The 22,849-nt window shown below is 44.3% G+C and overlaps 2 protein-coding genes across 2 annotated transcripts in view; both read left to right on the forward strand.

Annotated features, from left to right (window-relative positions):
- Positions 1 to 22,849, forward strand: part of ttn.2 (titin, tandem duplicate 2) — a 183,126-nt gene that overhangs the window by 23,829 nt on the left and 136,448 nt on the right. Inside the window, exons 41-55 of the mRNA XM_069532618.1 lie at positions 10,955 to 14,779; positions 15,499 to 15,777; positions 16,037 to 16,600; positions 16,839 to 17,120; positions 17,209 to 17,487; positions 17,570 to 17,851; positions 17,962 to 18,240; positions 18,507 to 18,794; positions 18,900 to 19,178; positions 19,289 to 19,570; positions 19,917 to 20,195; positions 20,286 to 20,564; positions 21,603 to 21,881; positions 21,970 to 22,257; positions 22,342 to 22,620. Coding sequence (XP_069388719.1) covers positions 10,955 to 14,779; positions 15,499 to 15,777; positions 16,037 to 16,600; positions 16,839 to 17,120; positions 17,209 to 17,487; positions 17,570 to 17,851; positions 17,962 to 18,240; positions 18,507 to 18,794; positions 18,900 to 19,178; positions 19,289 to 19,570; positions 19,917 to 20,195; positions 20,286 to 20,564; positions 21,603 to 21,881; positions 21,970 to 22,257; positions 22,342 to 22,620 — 8,043 coding nt within the window. The remainder of the gene's footprint in view (positions 1 to 10,954; positions 14,780 to 15,498; positions 15,778 to 16,036; positions 16,601 to 16,838; positions 17,121 to 17,208; positions 17,488 to 17,569; positions 17,852 to 17,961; positions 18,241 to 18,506; positions 18,795 to 18,899; positions 19,179 to 19,288; positions 19,571 to 19,916; positions 20,196 to 20,285; positions 20,565 to 21,602; positions 21,882 to 21,969; positions 22,258 to 22,341; positions 22,621 to 22,849) is intronic.
- Positions 239 to 10,258, forward strand: LOC138411788 (muscle M-line assembly protein unc-89-like). The gene is made up of 3 exons (XM_069532725.1): positions 239 to 270; positions 699 to 781; positions 915 to 10,258. The coding sequence occupies exons 1-3, from the start codon at positions 239 to 241 to the stop codon at positions 9,050 to 9,052; spliced, it is 8,253 nt and encodes a 2,750-aa protein (XP_069388826.1). The 3' UTR covers positions 9,053 to 10,258.

The raw sequence follows: 22,849 nt of genomic DNA on the forward strand, positions 1-22,849 counted from the left end.
TTCTAGAGCTTTTAAATACCACATTGTGTTAAACTGTCCCTTTAAATGATCTTTGGATTTCCACAGCTGCATGTGGTCTTTATGTGTCCTGACAGAAAGCTCCAGGTGTTTGTGTTTTTCCACCTCCTCTACTGTGGTTCTGTTCTCATGGTTTCCTACAGACGAGCACTGACAGAACTTGCTTGTTCTGGGTTTTGACACCTGCGTTTTTGCATCCAAGAGTTCGTTTCATTTTGGCATGACGGATCTCTGGTCTTTTCCCCTGAAAAGGTGCAGGATATATATCTTTTAAAGCTCCAAGATTTGAAATGTCCTTTAAAAGATATGGAGGTTTACTGCATCTGGAACTGATACCTTCCTCCTGCAAAATATTTCTTAGCCTGGCTTGCAGATAGTGGGATGTGATTCCTGTGGTTTGCATTCTAAATAACAACCTATATTAGTTCGAATAAACGCCTTCTCACTCAGTTTTAGCTTAATTTGTTAAAGTTTTGGAATTTAGTCTTGTGCATCATTCATTTCCTCTTAAGTTTAAGGATTAGAAAGGGCGTTTATTCTCCTGTCTGCAAGTCAGGTAAGGAATGTTCTATAAAAAAAAAAAAAACCAAAGCAATCATGAAAAAGTTAAGCAAGCGACTGTTAGCGGCACATACCGGAAATATGCATTTAATAATAATAAAATAATTTATGTTTTGAAGAAGTTTCCACAGACGAAGGATCAAAACTTCCTGCAGATTTCTAGTAAAAAGAATCAAGTCTTGCGTTTATTCGAACAAATATGGTGAGTGAAATTATTTCTTATAGCATTGTGACTCCCAGCATGCATTTAATATTTCCATTAATGATTCATTCAAATTCCTCTCTTTTTAACTCCATGAGGCTGAGTTGTTCTGACAGTTGTTTTTCTTTTGCAGAACTGTTTTATCATGACAGTAAAGGAGAAACACGTCTCAGCAGCGTTGAAGTCACCAGCACTCAACAGCTGAGAGGAGCCTTCTCTGACACAGAGGACTTCCTGGATCACGGCCTGGTGTCAGCCAACCGCTGCTCCAGCAGAACCTCCTCTATTAGCTCGTGGACAGATAACATCAAACCGTCTTTCACAAAGAAACTCAAGTTCCAGTCAGTTCTGGAGGGGCAAGCAGTTGAGATAAAGTGTAAATTAATTGCTTGCCCTCCACCAACTATTCTCTGGTTTCATAACAACAGATCTGTTCCCAAAGAGCGCAGACGTAGGATCTGCACTGACAGCAGAATGCACATGCACACGACCAGCCTGGTTATTGATGCTGTGAGAGAGAAGGACTCGGGCAGTTATAAGGTCATGGCGATAAACACAGAGGGTTCTGCAGAGTCCACAGCATCACTATTGGTGTCACTAAGTGAGGAGCAGTCTGCAAACTACCTGGGTTTCGTTAAACGCTCGGCCAAAGCACATGAAAGTGTAGACACTATGGCAGAGCAGAGGAAGGAGAGGAAGTTTAGGGTGGACCTCCGGTGTGTAGGGTCTCCATTTGACAAAATGTCTAAAGTTCATCAGGGAAGATGTCGGTCTAAGAATTCTCTGGTGCGCACTGTGTACTTTCGCTCTGATTCTCATTCAAAAGATAAAGAGTCAGAGAAAGAGTCTAAATGTTTGGAAACTGCCTCTGAGCGTGCTCCATCTCCTCCGCCCATGTTTGACAGGTCTGAGCGTTTCAATGACAGATTCAGTGATATCTACTGTGACCGGCGCACCGGTGCCAGGTTCAGTGACAAATTTAGTGACAGGTGCAGCGACCGGTACAGTGACAGGTTCAGTGACACTGAGAGCCTTCACAATGAGGTGAGAACAAAACTTACCACGCTCCAGAAAGCTGTAAAACAGAAGAAGAGGCTTTCAATCTCCACCATGTCCTCCTCTGAGTTTGAGTTAGAATCAGTTACCAGTGAGCCAAGTTATACAGATTATGTCGAGAGGCTCCGGGTCAAACCTTCGTCTCTGCCTGATGTTCAACATTTCAATCGACCATTTGATGTTGGTGAGAGTCATAGGGAGTTTCAAGGTAACGTTTCCAGGGGGGTTCCCTCGCAGCCTCGTGTGAGGCATTCATTTGAGCCTCAGTCCAGAACCAGGGCTATTCAGATCATGAGAGGTGAGCTGGTTGAAACTCTGGTGCAGAGTGCTGAAGGGAAATCAGGTGAGAGATATTCAAGGACATTGGAAGATAAAAAAGTCGAGAGTTTGAGTGAATCTCAGGCAGAAATTAGCTTGAAGAAGATTTTAAGTGAGCATCACAGCGTTGTTTCTTCAGCAAAAGAGGCTGAACTAAGTCACCGTAAAGCCCAGGACTCTGAAACAACAGCATATCCAGAGACTCCAACATGCACTGAAAACAGGGATTCTGTCCCAGTTGAGCCTGGTAAAGGGGAGATATGCCCCACAGAGTCAACCAGGCCAAAGTTAGTCACATCTGCCAGAGAGAAGTTCCAAAGAGAAGCAGTGACATCAGAAGACATAGCGACAACAGAAGCCGTTGAGCCATATGAAGGTGAGTCTTTGAGGGCTCAGTATGAGAAGAGCCTGGAAGCTGATCGGATGGAGTGCGAGGTGAAACTCTTGGCCCTGCGGATCAGGAAATGGCAGCAAAGGAGTAGGCCATCAGAGGAGGAGGAGGAGGAGACATTTCACGGAGAAACGGATCTGCCCATGCTGGCAGAGACGCAGTACATGGAGCCTGAGGGCCACGTTTTCACTCAGCAGGAGGCAAAAGAGAAAAGAGAATCTGTAGAGACAGTAACCACGCCTCCGGTTGCAACTACATCAACCCTCAAATCACCTAAAGTAAAAACCAGAGGAGAAGAAATAGAAACATCTGCCTCCCAGCTTGAAAAGTCATTCACAATGGAAGCAAGGTTAGAAGGCGTGGAAGGTGCGGCACCAGCCACGATCACCCAAAAATCCCCAAGAATGAAAACCAGAGCTTCAGAAGTGGAAGCAGATTTGTTCCCTGGAATGAAAGAGGACAAACTGAGAGAGTTGCCCAGACCAAGAGAAGTCAGACCTGTCAAAGCAAGGTTACTCGGTGAAGCTGTAACACCTCGCAGTTCAGCAACAGATGAGCTTTGTGAACAGGAATATGCAGGGGAGAGGGCTCAGTATGAGAGGAGCCTCGAAGCAGAACGGACGGAGAATGAAGAGAAACTTCTGGCCATTCGGGTCAGTAAATGGCAGCACGGCATGCAGATGTCAGAAGATGAGCAATTCCACCCTGAAACGGATCTGCCCATGCCAGCAGAACCACAGTACATGGATCCTGAGGGCCACATTCATATTCAGCAGGAGGAAAGAGCAACTGTAGGCCATGCAACCTTCTCAAAGTCCCCTAAAGTAAAAGGTAGCACAGAACCGGGTGAAACATCTGCCCCTGAGCCTAAAGCTAGAATAACAACCAGGCAGACAGAGCTGGAAACCGAGGCACAAAAGTCTCCCAGAGTAAAAGCTAAAGCAGCAGAAGTGGAGTCTGAATCTCTACCCAGAACAAAAGCCAGAGCTCAAAAGATGTTTTTTGAGAAGACAAGAGAAGAGTGTGAGCTTCAGCTGTCAAGGGAGAACATCTCTGAACTGAAGAATGAGAGTGAGAAGTTTGTCAGTGAAGAGGAAGCCTTGAATCAGCGGATAATGAAATGGCAGCAGAATGTTCTGATGGAACAAGAGCAAGCTGTGAAGCTTGAGCCTGACTGGGTGGAGGGTTACCCACAGATGCAGGGAAAAACAGCCTCTGAGGTTGAAAGAAATGTTGCTGAGTCTCCTGCTTTACAATCTGTTGAAGGGGCCCACAGCAGCAAAACATCCCCAGGGAGAACAGCTAAAGATAAATTCCTCTTGGGTGAGTGTGTTGCTTCTGCTTTCCAAGATCAGCAGAGTGAAAGTCTTCAGTGGCCACCCGCTGGCGACCTGCCCACAGAGGGGCGTGAGACGAGGTTGCAAAGGGACAGTGAGTACTTTGTAAGCGAGGAGGAAGCACTGGCTCAGCGGATCCTGAAATGGCAACAGGATGCTGTCGAACAGGAGGAAGTAGCTGAACTGGAGTCTGAGTGGACATTGGATAGTCAATACAAATCGGCTGGCTCCACGTTGCCATGCGATTTAATTGTTCCACCATCCGAAACCCATCCCACAGACCTTCCGCCTCCACATGTAACGCTTGCTGGTGAAGTCTTACCAACAAAAAAACCATCACCCCCTCAACATGCAACTGGAGTAGAACCAACTCCTCCTCATGAGTTTTCTTCGAGAACGAGGTATTCTCTGACACGTCCCGGTTTACTGCACCACACAGATGTGCCTGTCGAAAGTTCTGATGATTTAAAAGATACAATGGTTCCCAAAACTTCACCAGTTCAGAGGCACTCACCAACCCAACTTTCAAATGTTCCTTTTGAGGGTTATACATTTGAATCTGCTCAGGGGGAAACCCCTCATAAACCTTCCAGGAGACGTTCCCCATGCCTTGCTCGACAAGAGGATTTGGAAAGAGAGGCAGAGAGGAGGTGGAGCAGGGAGGAGTATGTAATGACTGCTGATAAATCCATCAGTCAACGCTTCCAGTCGGAGATGAGCGAAGGTAGAGTGAGGAGAGAGGAATCAGGAACTACAAGAGAGAGACAGCAGAAGGGTTTCGTAGGTGTGAGGAGAGAAGACAGTGGAGATTTGATAAGATCAAAACTGGGCAATGAAATGAGTGAAGAGAGTCTTAAATCTGCTGCTATAAAAAAGGATGAGCAGAGAGTCCAAGAGGAGTCAAATTTGAAAGAGGCTGTTCCCAAATGTCAAGGGTCTAAAAGAGTAACACAAGAGGATCCGAGTGCCCGAGCCTCCAAACCAGTGTTTGTAAAAGAAATATCTTCACTTAAAGTAAAGATTGGTGAGATGTCAGAGTTTACGTGCCAGTTCCAAGGTGACCCTCTTCCTGCAGTCACCTGGCTCAAAGATGGCCACCCATTAGCCCATAACCCTGACTATGACATCATAAGCAAATCCAACAAATCAAATCTAACAGTGTACTATCCAACAACAGACCACCAGGGCATGTATGACTGTGTCATATCTAATAAACATGGCAAATCAATCTGTAGTGCCACCCTCGAGGTCTCAGACAAGAAGGTGATGAGGACGTTGGGTGTCACACAGGAGGTGTTAGTTACAGAAGAGCCGGAGAAGAGTGAGAAGCAGAAGGAGAGCGTGATGGAGGAGGAACTTCGGTCCTACATTGTTTCAGAAAAGGAAACTCTACAGGTGCCTCAGGTAGTGGTCCACAGGCCCCGCAGCTCGGATGAATCTTTCAGCTCCTCACCTGTAGAAATCAGAATTACAGCTGCCACTCCCGTCCCTGAGATGACTGGAGAAAGGAGTGAGGGCGAATCTCAGACTGTCACAGAGAAAATGTCAGATGTGCACGTTGATGATGGAGCCTCTCAGACTGTCAAACATAAGTTCACGTTCTCTTTTGATGTGGTTGTTGAAGCTCCTCGTGTCATCAGAGAATTAGAGAATGTCACCTGCTCTGAAGGCCACACTGCCGTGTTGGAGTGTGTGATCGTAGGTCAACCTGCCGCTGAGGTTTCATGGTTTTGTGATGATGTTTGCCTCAAAATCACAAGTGGAAAATACAGAACTGAGGTAGATGATAAGGTTTACCGGCTCTATATTAACAGTTTTACGTACACTGATGCTGGAGTGTACAAATGTGTTGCCAGAAATAAACTGGGAGAAGTTACAAGCATTGCTGATGTTTCTTTTCAAGTGGCAGAGCAAATCTCAAAGGGTGGCGAAGGTCACAAGGATGATGGTTTCACAGAGGATGTTAAGAAACCTGCTGTATTCCACAAAGCTGCCATTAATACTGCTGAGGAGGGTCTAGTTTATACAAAAGATAAACAAATCAGCTCACAAGCTCCATTAGAGATAACAGCCAAAGCCCCAAGACCTGGTGTCTCTCGAGAGCCTCTGACGATATCCGGCTGTGGTCTGCAGGCTTCTGCCGCTGTGATAAAAATTTCTCAGATTAAACAGGCTTTTGAGTCAGACTCTCCGGTTGCTTTAGTGACTCCAATGGAGCAGAGAAGAGAAACACTTTTCCCTGAGGAGTTTATACCTGCAGTCGCAATCTCCCTTGAACAGCAGGAACAACTCTTTTCACCTAAACCTGACTCCATACCTGCAGAAGGTAGTAACAGGTTTGCTGCTGATCTGGCAGAAGATCGTTGTTCTCTCAAAGCTCTGCCTGATCGTCAAGAACCTGATTTCACTGTTCCAGCAGCATCCAAACCTGCCTCTTCCAAGATCTTCCAGCCCACAGACAAGGAGATGTGTGTGATATCAGGTGAAACCGAAGAGGATGCATTTACAGCAGCAAGTCATTGTGCTGTTAAACAGTTTGTAGACAAGGTGCAGCAGTCTCCAGAACTGGTCAGGCCAACACCACAGAAACCTGTTTGTGTTCCTGTACACACGGAGACAATAAGAGAGGAAACCATTCGTACATTTGATAGAACTAGCAGCTTCATTCCTTTCCAGTCTGAAAAAGTTCCTGCCGTGAAACCAAAAAGAATTTCAGAATCTCTAAAACTGGAGAGTCAAAGTGCAGCACCAACGTCTCCCTCGAGTCACAGTGAAGCTGAAGCTGTGAGTGGTGATGATGTTGTGGTGGAATTGACTGAAGAGGAACAACAAGAAGTTAAAAGAATCAATGAGAGATATGTTCTAATGCCTGTCGTGAAGCATGCGAGTGAGGACGTTGAACTTCTCAGCGAGAAGTTCATTTCCATCCCAGAACCCTCGATTGACAGTGGTGTGTTCCTCAGTTTGACGGACTCTCAGGCTGGTGAAACAGAAGTGGTAGAAGAAACGGTAGCTGGTGACATAGTTGAGCCTCATGTGAAGGCAGAACTGGAACCTCTTCTGTTCAAGTCCAGAGAAGACCACAAAGTTGAACCATTCATTCTGCCGGTGGTTGATGATGGACATGAAAGAGGCAGTTTAGACGAGACCCTTGCAGTTGATGCTGGTGGAGCGGCTGTAGCCGTCGGCTCCATTGAGGAAGAGGAGGTAACCTTTGGTGCCGTGTATAACTACTACAATCCTCCAACAGACTGGGGAAGGCCACTTTCCCCTGAGTCTGAGATGTCTATAGAGGTTGGCAGCACTGCGAGCGAAGAGATAGTCGAGGTTGCCGAGAGGTTCTACACTCCAGGCTCATCCACTGAGGTCTCGCAGCCAATTGTAGAGTCCTTCCACACTCCCCAGTCTCCCATGTCCTTCCATACGCCCAGCTCCGATACACTAGGTGGGTTTATGACCCCCCAGGAGTTTCCCCTCTCCCCTGCCGAACACAAAAGACCCTCAACTGGAGGCTCCAGTGAGAGGTTCTTCTCACCTCTTCAGTTCCTGACATCTCCCACTGATGATGGCATTGAAACAACAACTCTTGGAATAAACGTGGATGAGAATCAGTTCCTCACCAGAGGGAGGGGCTCTTTAGGTCTAGCGACTCTCCAGGAAAAAGTACAGGGAATCCCTCCTGCCTTCCTTAAACCTCTCATTAAGAAAAAAGTGTTTGAAAATGAGTCACTAATGTTTTGTGCTGAGGTGTTCGGCCTCCCCTCCCCTGAAGTTAAGTGGTTCTGCAACAAATCCCAACTGGAGGCAGGTGAAAGAGTTACAATGGAGAGAGATGGTGATAGCATCTCGCTAACAATTCAGAATGTCACTAAAGCAGACCAGGGGGAGTATATCTGCGAGGCTGTAAACTATGTCGGGGAAGCCAGAAGTGTTGCTTTAGTAGTCGTTGTATCACAGGAAGTGAGATTTATGCCGGCGCCACCTGCTGTCACTCATCAACACGTGATGGAGTTTGACGTGGAGGAAGATGACTCCTCTCGTTCTCCGTCTCCTCAGGAGATCCTGCTTGAAGTTGAATTGGATGAAAATGAGGTGAAAGAATTTGAGAAACAGGTGAAGATCATCACTATTCCTGAGTATACAGCCGACAACAAGAGCATGATTATATCACTGGATGTGTTGCCGAGTATTTATGAGGAGGGAGCGGTCGACTTTGTCACGCAGGAGCACGATGAATTGAAAATTGCCTTTGAGGTCACAGAGATGCCTCCGAGGTTCATCAATCCCATCTGTGACATGGAAACTCCAGAAGGAACCACAGTCATGTTTGAGTGTTCCCTGATGGGGATTCCGTCTCCAATCGTGTCCTGGTTCAAAGGTGACAAAAAAATCCCTCACGACAAAAAATACTTTCACTCGTCCGATGGAGACAACCACTTCCTGAAGATCTGTAAAGTGTCCTCACAGGATAGTGGGGTGTACACCTGCAGAGCAATTAATGTTGTTGGGGAAACTCTGTGCCGGGCCTCCCTAGTGGTGATTAATGCAAAGGTTTTCTTAGGGAAAACCAGGGGCAGAGAGTTGACCGCCGTGTCGCTTGGAAGTGCAAAGGTCCAGCCACAGAAGTTTGATCTGATGGTTGGCAACACGTCGTTTGATGGTGAACAGATGTCAGAAATTGAGCTTGAGTTTGAGTTTGAGCAAGAGGCTGATGAGTCTCAGCGGTCGGTCAGGCTCGTGGCCAACACTGACGACGAGACGAGCGAACAGGGAGAGAAATACGTCAGTATTAACTTTGACGTATTTGCTGAGCCAGCAAAAGATGATAAGATTGAGTTTAAAGGGAAGTCGTCAGATATGTGCAGCTTCCAGTTCCAGGTGACTGAGACGGCCCCGACATGTATCATCCCTCTGACGAACGTCACAGCAGCGTTAGGGACCCCCGCTGTCCTCCAGTGTCTGGTTAGTGGTAAACCAAGCCCCACAGCCCAATGGTACAAAGACGGAGACCGAATCACAGACAGCAGGTGTATAATCCAGGAAAAAACCGCAGGACATTTCAACCTGCTCATCACCAACGTGACCCAGAGTGATGCTGGCGAGTATAAGTGCATCATCCAAAACTCAGCCGGGTGCATTGAAAGCACCGCGCTGCTGAAGGTGTTTTAGTTGAAGGTTTGAGGCTGGTTGTTCAAAAAAAACTCCAAGTTGATTTATTACAGGCAGTTTTTTTCACATTGCACCAAGATTAAGAAAATAAAACGTGACCAAGAATCCACAACAAGTGACTTTACTAGGAAACTTGACAAGTGAAGCAAAGACTAAATTAAGCAGAAAATAGTTTGCAACAGGTTTGATGTATTTTTACTGTTGAAAGTTTTAATCAGCGGCGGTTAACGCCGTCAGCGATTATCTCTGTTCTATTCTCCAACTCATTTCATTTGTGACTCTGTAGGAAAGACGAGTTCACTTTGGGCATCCAGTCGTCATGTCGTGTGTATGTGTGAAAAAAAAATCAATACTTTACATTTTTATTAATTTATTGGAAGTCGTGTAAAACATCACATCAGTTTTGTTTTGATATTTGGTAGAAAATCAGTTTTAATTTTTGTTTTCTGGCAACATTTTAGAATTAAGCGGCTTTAACCTTGAAACTCAACAACAGGATGAAATAATGTTTTTAACAGTAGTTACAGATTTTGACGACATCAGTGAATTTAATGACTGTAAATGGGAATATATTTTCTATTTACACAAAGTAATGAGAAAATATATTCTCAGAGAAAACAGAATATGATGATTCAAACTGGGACAGTAAAGAATCAGTAAATGGAAAAAAAGGTCCAGATCATGTAAGTTAACAGTTTTAGTTTCCTCCTGGAGAAAAATGTCAAATCAAATCAAAGATTGCTATGATCAATCAAAACATGAATATTTGGTGTCAGCTCAGTAAAGTTACTAAAAACAATGTCTACTTTACTTTACCATACATATTAATATAATAATTGACTATAATTCTAGCCTACGATAATTCTGAAATCAACATTTTAAGCAGTCACACAATCGAAAGTAAATCTGGAAACTTAAGAATATATTGTTTTGGGTTTTTGGGTTTGAGTTTCCTTCTTGAGGGAAGATTTTTAAAGGTTATTTCATATCAGATCAAGTCGAGTCCTTTTTTAAAATTGATAATACTGTGACACTTATCAAATGTAGATGTAAGTTTTGATGATTTGTAAATAAATGTAATTTTAGAGGTGGATGAGTAGAATGCGTTGGTGGAAAAGTAAAATAAAATCTTGCATTAAATGAAATTTGTGGATTATTTGTACAGACATAATGTTGGTTTGTATAATAAAATATTTGATGATGTAATGTTGGAGTATGATCTTGTTTTTTTTGTGTTTCTAATAAGCTGAGGTTCACATTCTCAAATTTAAGGACAAAAAGCAGGTGTCAAAACAACCGAACGCATGTTGAGATCATGTTTTATTTCATACCGGGGGAGTTACTGGTTTTCGAGTACACAATCTGATGATTATTTTTTAGCCTTCAAAGTTTGATGGAATTGACTTCATGTTCATCAGCATCAGAACGTCACAGCTGTTTATTCATTTATTTATTTCTGCATGAGATTAAAATGATTATTGGTCTTTTTAGCTTCAATAATATTTTTTTTTAATTAAATACTAATATTATAATCAAATCCTCACTGAGTTTCAAATTAAACAAAAAATTGTGATTCTTAAATAAAATGTCAAGTATTTTAATTTGTCTCACTTATTTTAGTTTAGAGCAGGTTGTCCTTTTTAATCACTTAGTCGATAAATGTATTTATTGTGTTAGTAGACGTCATGTTTATAACGTGGTTTTCATTGGAAACATCTAAAGTGAAATTCACGCATGTCTTTATTTATTCAACGTACTGAGAGCTTTTCAAAACATCCTCTGACTTTTAGTCGACTAAGAATCCTAGCAGGGAAGGACAACCCCGATATTTCTGAATTCATTGATATCACAGTATTTGTGTTGTGGATATTGTTTTCAGTCTTGCTCAATATCTTCCGACAGAACGTTGTAGCACCACCATCACCACTGTGGAGGACCAAGCGGAAACCTACTACACTGGTGTCCAGTTACCCCAGAAAACAAAAACACTTGAACTCAAACCAGAATCCAAACGTTACTCTTCCTCTTTAGAGAAGAAAAAAGAAAAGCCAGTTTTCCTCAGCCAGCTCTCTCCAACCGCTGTGACCTCTGGGGAAACTGCCAGGTTCACCCTCAGAGTGTCGGGCTTCCCCAAGCCAACAGTTCAATGGTCTCATAACGGGAAAGTTATTCAGAGTTCTTCTATTTACAAAGTGATAGAGGAGAGGGAGGAGTACACGCTAATCATAACTAAGGTCACATCTGAGTATGAGGGCGAGTACTCCTGCACTGCCACCAACAGGTTCGGTCAGACAACATGCACTACGTACCTCGAAGTGAAAAAGCCTGATGTTAGTCAAGCAGAGAAATGGGTAGAGAAGATGTTCAAGGTCACAGGTCAACCTCCGACTTTCACAGTTCAGATTCAACCTGTCAGATGCTCAGAAGGAGGAGAGGTTTATTTTAATTACAAGGCCAGCGGTGATCCAGCACCTGATGTGAAGTGGTTGAAAGGTGCTTTCCAGATTCAGCCAAGTAGAAACTGCGTCATTACAGCCAACCCAGATGGATCTGGCTTCATCAATCTTAAAAGCATCAAACAGGAAGACAGTGGTTTGTATTCATGCAAAGCCTCCAACCTGTTTGGGGAAGCGGCTTGTAGTGCTGAGCTGGTTGTTTTCAGAGAATCAGTCTCTGTTTCCCACAAACAGGAGCAGCTGAAAGTTACTCAGAAGAAAGGTTATAAGGTGTCAGTGACAGAACAGGCAACTGAGTCTCGCTTGTACCAGGTCAGCCTCCCAGGTCAGGACAAAGCCAGATCTGATCAGATGGTTTACACCATCGGCACTGAAGACCGGCAGATCATTCCAAGTGAGCAAGTGAGCTCCCTTAGTGAGCTGGATATCTCTGCTGCCACTGTTCACCATGAGCAGCTGACCCACCAGGCAGCAGTGCTTCAGGCTCATGAGATAGAGGAGAGGGTGTCTGTTGTTCCCACCCACCCACCTCTGGTCTCAGCTGTTCCTGCAAAACAGCTTCATACGGCAACATTTACCACATCTGTCGAAGAGAGTCAGGACCTCACAGAGCAGCACTGTGACCGCATTCAAAGCCCTGAGGTCATTGAGCTTCAGGCGGCTAGAGAAAAAAGGTCAAAGGTTATGATAGCTGTTGCTGAAGAGCTCAACCCACTGTCTTCCGTAAGCACAGACCCTCTGGCTGACAGGAAGTCTGCTTTGGTAAAGCCCACATCAGAACCTAAACACCTAGTGAGTGGGCATCAGGTGGAGTCACCGCTATCTATCCTGAAAGAGCAGTCGCAGGACATTCCCAAACCACAGCAAGAGAAGGGTTACAAGGTAAAGGAAGGTGTTAAGATTTTGTACTCGGCCCAGTCCGCAGAAAAACAAGTTCTTGCAGAAGGCCACACATCTGAACTCGCAACAGCAGATTCTGCTGTGAAATCTTCCATTAGCAAAGAACAGCACAGACCTGTCTTGGCTTCAGTCAGCAAGTCTAAACAGACTCTTTCCAAAGAGACTATGTTTTCCATCCAGAGACCGGCTGTGGAGTCAGCCCACCTTTGCAAGGATGAGCTCGTGAAGGCAGCTCTAACGGCTGAAGAGAAGCAAATGCTTCAGGCTGAGTCTACTCAGCAGCTGCCGAGTCTGTCCAGTGCCATGTCCATTCATTCTCAGATAGAAGGGGAGCAGTTGTTGCATCTGCAGGTTATCACAGACCAGGACCTCCTTCCATCTGAGGAGAGCTTCACCTGTGAGAAACCAGCACCAGAGAAGGCAGGAACCAGGAAGAGTCCCACTTTGCTGCACACTGTTAATCAGGATGAGCAGAGGACATTAGTTTGTGAGGATACATCAGAGTTTGAGGCCAAGGCCAGCACTTCCACTATTCAGCCGCAGAAACAGGGTCCTACTGTGTTGCATCTCCATTCAGCTCAGTCTGTAGAGGTGCTGCCCAAAGAGGGCATTCTCATCACAGACAAGCCCAACCAGCAGGTGGCAGCACAGAAACAAGAAAAGACAAGAAGCCATGCAGCCATCTCAGAAGAGAGAAGGGAGCTCACAGCAAATTACCAAACAGAGCTGGATTTGTCTGTGACTGGAGTTCAGTCTCAGCCTCGAACAGAGCCCAGACCTCAAAACATCCTGCAGCTGTCCTACCAGCCCCTTCAGCTGCCAAAAGAGACGCCGGTCACCACTGACGTCAGGCAGCAGCGCGCTTTAGTGCAGAGGGAGGATCGCTGGAACGTGATGCATGTCACCAGTGTGGCAGATTGTCATGCCTTAGAGGAGGGTCACACAGAGCATCTTACAGCTGTGGATAAATTCACCTGCCATATGGCTCTGGAGCCAAAACTTCCCACTGAGCCTGTCCAGATTGAGGAGAAGGAGATCTCCACTGAGAGCAGTGTCTTTCTAGAGGCAGCAGAACAGGACTTTGCTGTTCAGATCCAGGAAGGTCAGTCAGTCAGGCAGTCAATAGTGATGGATGAGAAGCAAGTACTGATGGGTGAGATCTCTCAGGAGATCACTAAGTCTCAGTCCAGTAAAGTTGCTGTCACCACTCAGCCAAAGCTGTCCCTCATGGCATCAGAATCAAAAGACACCACAGCTCTCCCCAAAGAGATGACATTTGTAATTCAGATCCCAAAACCATCCAGTCTGAAAACACAGCGTCAGCTCAGAGATGTGCTACAGTCTGCTGTAGCCAGAGACCAGCCAGTGTTACTGGCTGATGTCATAGACAGGTTACAGGCTGTAGACGTACAGGAAGTCAAGGTCCAAAGACAGCCCAAACGGGCCATGTTCACATACCTTATCACCACAGCAGGGGCCCCCATGGAGATCACTCTGGCTTTTGAGGGTGAGTACCCTCAGACAGCTGACCTCAGAACTGAACTCCAGGCAGCTTTCCATTCCATCTTGTACCAGGAAGCCCATGTTCTTACTTCAGAACAGCAGGGCACTATGCAGCTAGACAAACCGCAGAGAGCCCAGGTCTCCTCGGCTACCTCTAAGCAAATGTTGTCATCCATGGTAGAAACAATGACCGTGGCAGAGAGTACGGTGGACTTCAGTGCTGTTAAATCTCAGAGTGCTGCACTCAGGACAGAGTCTAAAAGGGCAGTTGAATGTGCTGCAGCTGAGCAGCAGGTTGTGGTGCAGGAATCCAAGGCAGCGAAGATGGAACAGTTTATTTCATCCCAGATCAAAGTTTCCTCTGAGACTCACATGGCTTTTGAACAGTCAGTACAGGTTTCAAGACAGGAAGTGAGGTCAGTGGAGCTGAAAGGCAGAGAAAAAGATGTAGGGGCAGCAATGCTTACCACTGCTCTTCCTCCCACCCCCACCCCCACTGAACAAGTGGTAGATGTCAGCATCCAGAAGGAGCACAGGGAGGAGATCTTCAAGGAAGAGATCACAGTGCCCAGGCCAGAACAGAGAGAATTCCCTATAATAGTCACCTCCCTCGGAGACCTGTCGATTGAAGAAGACAGTAAAGTGACATTTAGCACCACCATTAAGTATGTTACAAAGGTGAACTGGTTTTTAAATGGACATTTGGTGAAATCTGGCGAAGAGTTCAAGTGTTCCAAAGATCACGACACATTCACACTGGTTATCAACAAAGTTGTGAAGGAGAGGCATCAAGGAGAATATGTATGTGAGGCTGAGAACGAAGCCGGCAGGACAACAACGTCTTCAAGACTCACTGTGGTGTCAAGAGGTTTGACAAAAGGAAACATTTACTTTCCATTCATCCACTCATTCATCCATTTTCTCTGAGAGCAACTAATCATTCACACCAACTGGTTCATTCAAGACTTCACATACAACGCTGCATTTGTCACTTGGTCTATTTTCATTTCATAGCTCAGCATGAGCACCACCAGTGGGTCAGTGGGCGGTACTAACTCACCATGTCTTGTTTGTTCCACACTCAGTAATTGTCTAAAGACCAGAACCATCACAGCCATGCAAGTTTAGCTTCTGACAATAAGCCCCTTGCTTCATTGGTTGTGATGGTGGTCTTCAGGCAGACGTCACGGTCTGTCACGGTCACTGTGGCATGTCAGTGACTTCAGGTTCCTTTGTTTTGAACCCTTGTTGTGTGACCATCCCTTTGGTTCATTCTCTTCACATCTGCACTTTCTCTCTGCATGCTTTCAGGGCTTCAACTTGACATTGCTTCATCTTTCACCAATCCTTTGTTTTTCCTCCCTTTAGCTTGAACCCTAGCCCCACAATCCCCCAACATCTTCTTCCTGGCAGCTTTTGAAACCACGGGGCTAATGTTCTTGCTAATTTTCTCCTCCACAGTCAGACTTCCCTCCCACCATTGTGTTCATTTCACCATTTATGTTCCTGGTCAGTCAGTTTGTTTTCACCTGTTTAATAGATTCCTTTACTAACATTTACCATTTCATTTGTCTGTGTGTGCCTTAGTGCCACCTGTCTTTAGGCTGAAAATCACACCTGTGGAGATAAACGTTGGCGGACACGCCAAGCTCGAATGTGAGATCGAGGATGCTCCGAGTGTGACCTTCAAATGGTACAAGTCTGGTGTTGAGGTCAGACAGAGTGAGAAGTATCGAATCATCAGCAGCTACAGCAGTTCCTCTCTGGAGCTCCTGAACCCAGTGAAGGCCGACAGTGGTGAATACAGCTGCAAGGCTTCGAACCAGCACGGCACTGACAGCTGCACCGCCTCACTCATCGTCACCGGTAAGACCCCAGAGGGACATTTTCCAACATCACTTTATGCATGTGTGTTTGAGAGAGAGAGAGAATTATATCCACATGTTCATGTGACGATGTGTTTAAAAACTGGATCTAGTGTCATGTTTGATTTGATAAAATGTTCTCATGTTTAAACGTTGATCAACGAGTTGGCATCGCACAGATTAGCTTCTTTTTTATGTTGATTCTTTTCCACTTTTCAAAATTTATTACAATTTATTTATGTTCTACCTGCTCTCCATAGAAATGTACCCGCCGGTATTTGTTTCAAAACCAGACCCAATGACTTTATATGTGGGCAAACAAGCGGTGTTTCAGTGCTCGCTCACTGGATCCTCACCCATGGAAGTTGTCTGGCACAAGGACAACATAGCCATCTCCGACGAGGGGAACTATGTCACGAAATATGAAAAGAACAAATATTCCCTTCACATTAAGAGACTTGAGCTGACCGATCAGGGAGTGTACCTGTGCAAGGCCTCCAACAGTGTTGGCACGGCGACCTTCACCACAGAACTCAAGGTTATCAACAAGCCTCGCTTTGTTAAGACCTTTGAGCCAGTGTCAGCCGCTGTCAATGACCCACTGAGGCTGGAGTGTCAGGTGGACGAGGACACTGGTGTGACCGTCACCTGGACCAGGGACGGAAAAAAAGTTCACCAGAGCATGGAGTCTAAACTGTCCTTTGAGGACAAGGTGGCTGTTCTTGAGATACCCAAGTCCAAAGTGAAGGACTCTGGGAAGTATATGTGCACAGCTACTAATGAGGCTGGGACCTCCTCCTGTGAGGCTGTGGTGACAGTTCAAGGTAAGATCTTCAAAGTGATCTTTCCGTTAGCTTCCGTTAGCTTCCGTTAGCTTTGAGGAAAACATATAGACCTCTGTATGAGCTGATGGGTTATTGCTGATACTAACACTATGCACTGCTGTCTTCTTGCCTTTTCTTTTGCATCTCATTCAGATTCTTCTGTCATGGTTATTTAGATCTTTTTACGTCTCTCTTTGTTTTAAAATCTTGGTGTTTTTGAACTAAATACTCTTTTCAGAGCCTCCAAACTTTGTCAAGAAAATGGAGCCTAAGCTAACGTGGAAACAGGGCATCACTGCACGCTTACAGTGCACTGTCAAAGGATCGCCCGAACTCCACATCCACTGGTTCTGGAATGAGAGAGAGCTTAGTGATGGAGAAAAACATAAAATCTCTTTTAAGACTGGAGTTGCCACTTTGGAGATACTGAACCTTGTGGTCACTGACAGTGGCAGGTACACCTGTGAGGTGTCTAATAACGCTGGCAGCGAGAACTGCAACACCCTCATAGCTGTGAAAGGTTTGTCTGATCTCAGATTCACTTTACACTCATTGTACAGTTCAGAAAATCTTTGGTATTAACTACAAACACTTTATTTGGCACCTAGAGCCCCCAAGCATTAGAAAAGAGCTGCAGACATTGGAGGCGGTGAAGGGAGCAGCTGCTCAGCTGGAGTGTGAGATCACAGGGACGGCTCCTTTTGAAATCAGCTGGTTAAAAAATAAGAAAACCATCACCAGCGATCAGAAATATAAAATAATCTCTCAGGATTCCTTGTCAAGGCTGGAGATCCAGACATTCGAGAGTGCAGATGTTGGAGATTATCAGTGTGTCATATCTAACGATGTGGGGAAAGTCACCTCAAAGGCTTTAGCTAAACTTAAAGGTTAGTAAACCAGAGCTTCATTAAATTGAGACTGAGGGTCAATCTTGTGCTTTAGAGTTTTAACTCATCATGTGTTTTCCAGAACCACCAACCTTCTCAAAGAGGGTTGAGAGCACCACAGCAGTTCTTGGAAATACAGTCAAACTACAGGGAACCATTAAAGGCTCTGCACCCATCACTGTTAAATGGATGAAAGACTCTGAAATACTCAGAGATGAAGATCCAAACGTCAAGTCGGTGTTTGAGAACAATGTTGCGAGCTTGTTGATAACAACAGTCGCCATCAGTCATGGCGGCAAGTATTCGTGCCAAGCTGAGAATGAGGCGGGGCAACAAAAAAGCGAAGCAACGTTGACGGTGCAAGGTCAGATGATACAGAGATACTTGTAGAGATTTTAATTCCAGATTTGATTCTATAAATTCTTGTGTCTTTACTTTTACATGTCAATGACAAATGGGTTTGTCTTGTCCCAGAACCTGCAAAAATCATAGAACCTGCCGAGTCCATTAGTGTGACCGCAGGAGACTCAGCCACATTGGAGTGCATGCTCTCTGGAAGCCCAGAGCTCAAAGTGAAATGGTTTAAAGACGGGAAGGAGATGATCAGTGGCCGTAAATATAAGATGACTCTGAAGGACAAAGTTGCCACCATGAAGATTCTTACGGCAGAAAAAGGCGACACTTCGGAGTACAAGATGGAGGTGTCGAATAAGGTCGGGAAAGACCAGTGCACATGTTCCGTCACCGTCTTAGGTCAGTTTTGGGTCTCTGCTTTTTACCTATGCAGTTTTATAATCAATTAAGATTAGTTCAAAATCTATAGTTATTGATTAGGTTTGTTTAAAAAACTTAAACAAATCTTTTTGGGACTTTTGTTACGTCAATGTCTTCAAACTGAAACGTTGCAATAGATTTGATAAAATGGTGTTTTTATGAGTGTGAGTTTCATCTCAGTGCTGCTTCTTAAAAACAGAATGAAACTGTATTAACATATGAGATATCCTTTCTTTAACAACCAGATCGGATAATGCCTCCAACTTTCACCAAGACCCTGAAAAGAGTCGATGGTAACGTTGGTAATGACATCTCCATGGAGTGTAAGGTGTCAGGGTCCCAGCCCATGACCATATCCTGGTTCAAAGACGACCAGGAGGTCGTGTCTGGGCCCAAACTCCAACCTGAATTCAAAGACAGCTCTGTGACACTGAGAATAACTCAACTGGAGAAATCTGATTCTGGAGTTTACAAATGCAGAGCCATCAACTCAGCTGGCTTTAAAGAAACCAGCGGCACGCTCTATGTCAAAGGTTATCAATGCTTGGCTAATGTTGTTCTTCAATTTGTTGTGTATAATCCCTGAATTATTTCATTCTAATGTGAAATTCACATTTTCTTTTGTTAATGGCCCTCAGAGCCCCCTGTGTTCACTCTGAAACCAGTCAACCACGATGTTATTCCAGGAACCATAGTTTCCTTCAAAGCAGCCTTCACAGGAACTGCTCCTCTGGCTGTGAAGTGGTTCAGAGAGGAGATGGAGATGATCACTGGAGGCACATGTTTCATAAAGAAAGATGCTTCTTCAAGCTCATTAGAGCTTCACTCAGTGAAACCCAGTGATTCTGCTAAATACACATGTCAAGTATCCAACGACGCCGGAAAGGTGGACTGCACCGCGGTGCTGTTTGTGAAAGGTGCCTGTCGTCAGTGTTGTGTGTCTTTATATTCTCGAGTGTCATCAACACGTCTTATGATACTAACGTTATGTCTTCATCCGATAACGAGTGTTGACCTGTTCTCGCAGAACCCCCCGTCTTTGTGCAGAAGCTTCAGACAACCAAGCTTGTTACCAGCGGTGACTCGTCCAGGCTGGAGTGTGAAGTGACGGGCAGCCCCGTGATCACGTTCAAGTGGTTCAAAGATGAAATGGAGATCAGCTCCAGTCATAAATACACAATGACCATGACTGACTTAGTGGCATCTCTGGAAATGGTTGACTGCACAGTCGAGGATAGTGGAGATTATGTGTGTGTAGCGTCCAGCGAGGCAGGAAGTGACCGCTGCAGCAGCACAGTCACAGTCAAAGGTTGGTTTAGTTCAGGTTTAAAGATTCTTCTGCTTCAAATGTTACTTCAACTCCTTTTATTCAAGTTTTCAGAGAATCACAAGCTCAGGAAATTAACATATTTAGCTTTTCTTCTGTTGTAATGACACATCAGTGAAGTTGTCACACTGCCCTGGTGACCACTGAGGTATAACCTCTTTATAGAGTTAAAACTGAATGTGTTATATGTCATTAGAGCTAAAGAAGTAATTCAGAAAAAACACATTTCAGTTTCTAAATATAGCTCCAGGAATTATTGTATTTTTATTATCATGTCATACTCGTGTAGGCCAGCGTACGTCCTCACACATCTGTTGTCTTCTTCTAGAACCACCGTTGTTTGTTCGTACCTTGGAGCCCAAAGATGTCGTGAAAGGTTCTGAAATGATACTGGAAAGCCAAGTCTCTGGTTCTGCCCCTTTCACAGTGTCGTTTTATAAGAATACAAAACCCATTCGAAACGATAAGAGACACAGGATTACTGTGAAAGATGACTTGGTGGCATTACAGGTTCTGGCAGTCGAGACAGGAGACATCGGTTCGTACCAGTGTGTGGTTGAGAATGAGGTGGGGAGGACATCCTGTGATTGTCAAGTAACACTCAAAGGTTGGTTCAGATGGATTAATGAAGTCTGAGTTCACAAGGTTAACATTTTAAAAAGACGGCAATAACATGAATCTGAATCTTTTCTCGTAGAACCACCATCATTTGTGCAAAAGCTGGAGAACCTCAGTCTGTTGGTGGGAAACCAGGTTTCTCTGAGGTGCACTCTGAAGGGCTCAGAGCCTATGACTGTGTCCTGGCTTAAAGACAACCATGAGCTCAAAGAGGCTGAATATATTCAGATTACATATGAGAACAATACCGCTCTGCTGCACATCACCAGCTTACAGCGCAAACATGGAGGAAAATACACCTGCCAGGCACAGAATCAGGCCGGGAGCCAAATGTGCTCCGCTGTGTTGACCGTCAAAGGTTGGTTATATGCTGTGGAACTTTAGTTAGAGTGTTCAGGGGATCTTTATCAACTCATGAAGTCAAGTCCTACATTTTAAAGTTAACCAGCAGGTTAATCAGTCAAACTGAAGGAGGTTCCATACTATTCTTAATTGGCACCTGCCAATCATTTCCATCTAATTAACATATGTGTCATACTGTACATGCATATGACATCAAGGCAACTAACAAGAATGAGTTTGCCTTCTTTTATTTTCATGCTGCAGGGAATATTTCATCGGTCCCTTTCATGAAGGTCATCACAGATATTAAGGACATTTTCAGGCTGATTTGGTCTCATGACAAACACATGAAACAAATTCCATGTTCCCCCAAAAAGTTCAAACTTTGTCAGTGCCAGTCTTTTAATGGTCCGGTCCAAGGTTATTATAGTTTTGAAATTTTCATTAGTCTTTATTTTTATTTAGTTTTTCAGTTTGGTTTTTTATTTCAGTTTAGTTTTATTTAGTTCAACAAGTGATTTTGTAGTTTCAGTTTAGTTTTTATTTAGTTTTAGTTTTTCCAGGTATTAAGAGAAAGCTTCGACTTGTAGAAGCTGAAAAAGGATGAAACAATGTGTGAAACCAAATATGGTTCATCAAGTCCTTTAATTTCATTCTTCAACCATCACCTGCAGGACAGGAAGTCATCGAGGGAGAAAACAAAACGAAGCTGAATTTATCTGCAGTTCAGTTTAGTTTTAGTTAGATTTGCATTGTTCATTGTAGTTTTTATTTAGTTTTCGTTTTTTGTAATTGTCATTTTTATTTCTATTTCAGTTAACTAAATTATTTTTTCATTGCTAGTTTTAGTTTAGTCTTAGTTTTCGTTAACTATAATAACCCTGGTCCGGCCCACGTGTGATGATCTGACATGAAATGATCTCTGACCATTTACTGGAAATAACTATTGAACCTTTATGACCTTTGAGTTGATGAATCTTCACTTCAGTTTGTTACTTTCATCAGTTCAGCGCAGTTTCAGATTCTTTGCTGACTGTTCTGTCTGACGTCTCAGAACCAGCTCAGGTCACAGAGGAGGTCAAGTCGATCAGTGTGACTCAGGGGGATCCAGCCACACTAGAGGCCAGATTCTCAGGCACCAAACCCCTGAAGGCCCGATGGCTGAAGGCGGGAAAAGAGATGACGTCTGGCCAGAGATTTAAAGTTCAGAGCACAGACACTAGCTCTGTGCTCAAGATTATAAAAACCGAGAAAAGTGACAGTGGTGAATACATCTTCGAGATTTCAAATGATGTCGGCCGAAGTTCTTGCGAATCCACACTCACCGTTCTTGGTCAGTTGTTCATTTAATGTGAAACCTAACATCTGTTTGTTTTACTTTGAACATTGTTTCTCACCTCTCTGTCTTTTACCAACGTTAGATCAAATAATTCCACCGTCTTTCACAAGAAAACTGAAGCAGACAGAAGGAATCAAAGGATCATTTGCTCATCTGGATTGTCTTGTGTCTGGCTCCCTGCCTATAACCATACAGTGGTACAAAGACAAGAATGAGATCCAGACTGATGACAAACACAAATGCACGTTCTTTGAGAATGTTGCTTTTCTGGAGATTTCTAATCTTGATGCTAAAGATAGCGGCAGCTACACCTGCATTGCCAAAAACAAAGCAGGAACAGTCCAGTGCTCTGGGATCTTATTTGTTAAAGGTTTGTTTTTGTCGTCGTGACACACAACGAACAGAACCGTTGGAATCTCTGCAGCTTTCAATAGGTCTGTTCTTTCTCTTCCAGAACCTCCATGTATTCTTGAAAAGCCCGAGTCCATGAATGTGTTGCCGGGCTCAAAGGTCCAGTTTAATGTTCTGGTCTCTGGCACGCCGCCACTGACCATCAAATGGTTCAAAAACAAGAAAGAGATTTTGTCCAGTGCCGGCTGCTCCGTGACCAAAGACAACACCTGCAGCTCACTGGAGCTTTTCTTTGCTAAAGGCTCAGAGTCCGGAGAATATGTGTGTGAGATACAGAACGATGTCGGCTCGACCTCATGTCAGACAACGCTCTTTGTCAAAGGTCAATTGTCTTTGTGTGACACTGAGTTAATAAGTATGTTTCCATCCATTTGTTCTTATGCGCTTTAGTGAATCTAGAAGACGAGGTTAGCTGCTTTCCTTCGGCTTCACACTGATCCTCCACTTCTTAAAAGAGCAGGAATTTCAAACTCGTGCTCATAGGACTTAATCCTTCAAACCGACCTTATTTTCTCCAGACCTCCAGACTTTTCACTTTAGTCTGTTCCTAA

This window comes from Paralichthys olivaceus, chromosome 10 (genome assembly GCF_024713975.1).
Source record: "Paralichthys olivaceus isolate ysfri-2021 chromosome 10, ASM2471397v2, whole genome shotgun sequence".
NCBI lineage: Eukaryota > Metazoa > Chordata > Actinopteri > Pleuronectiformes > Paralichthyidae > Paralichthys > Paralichthys olivaceus.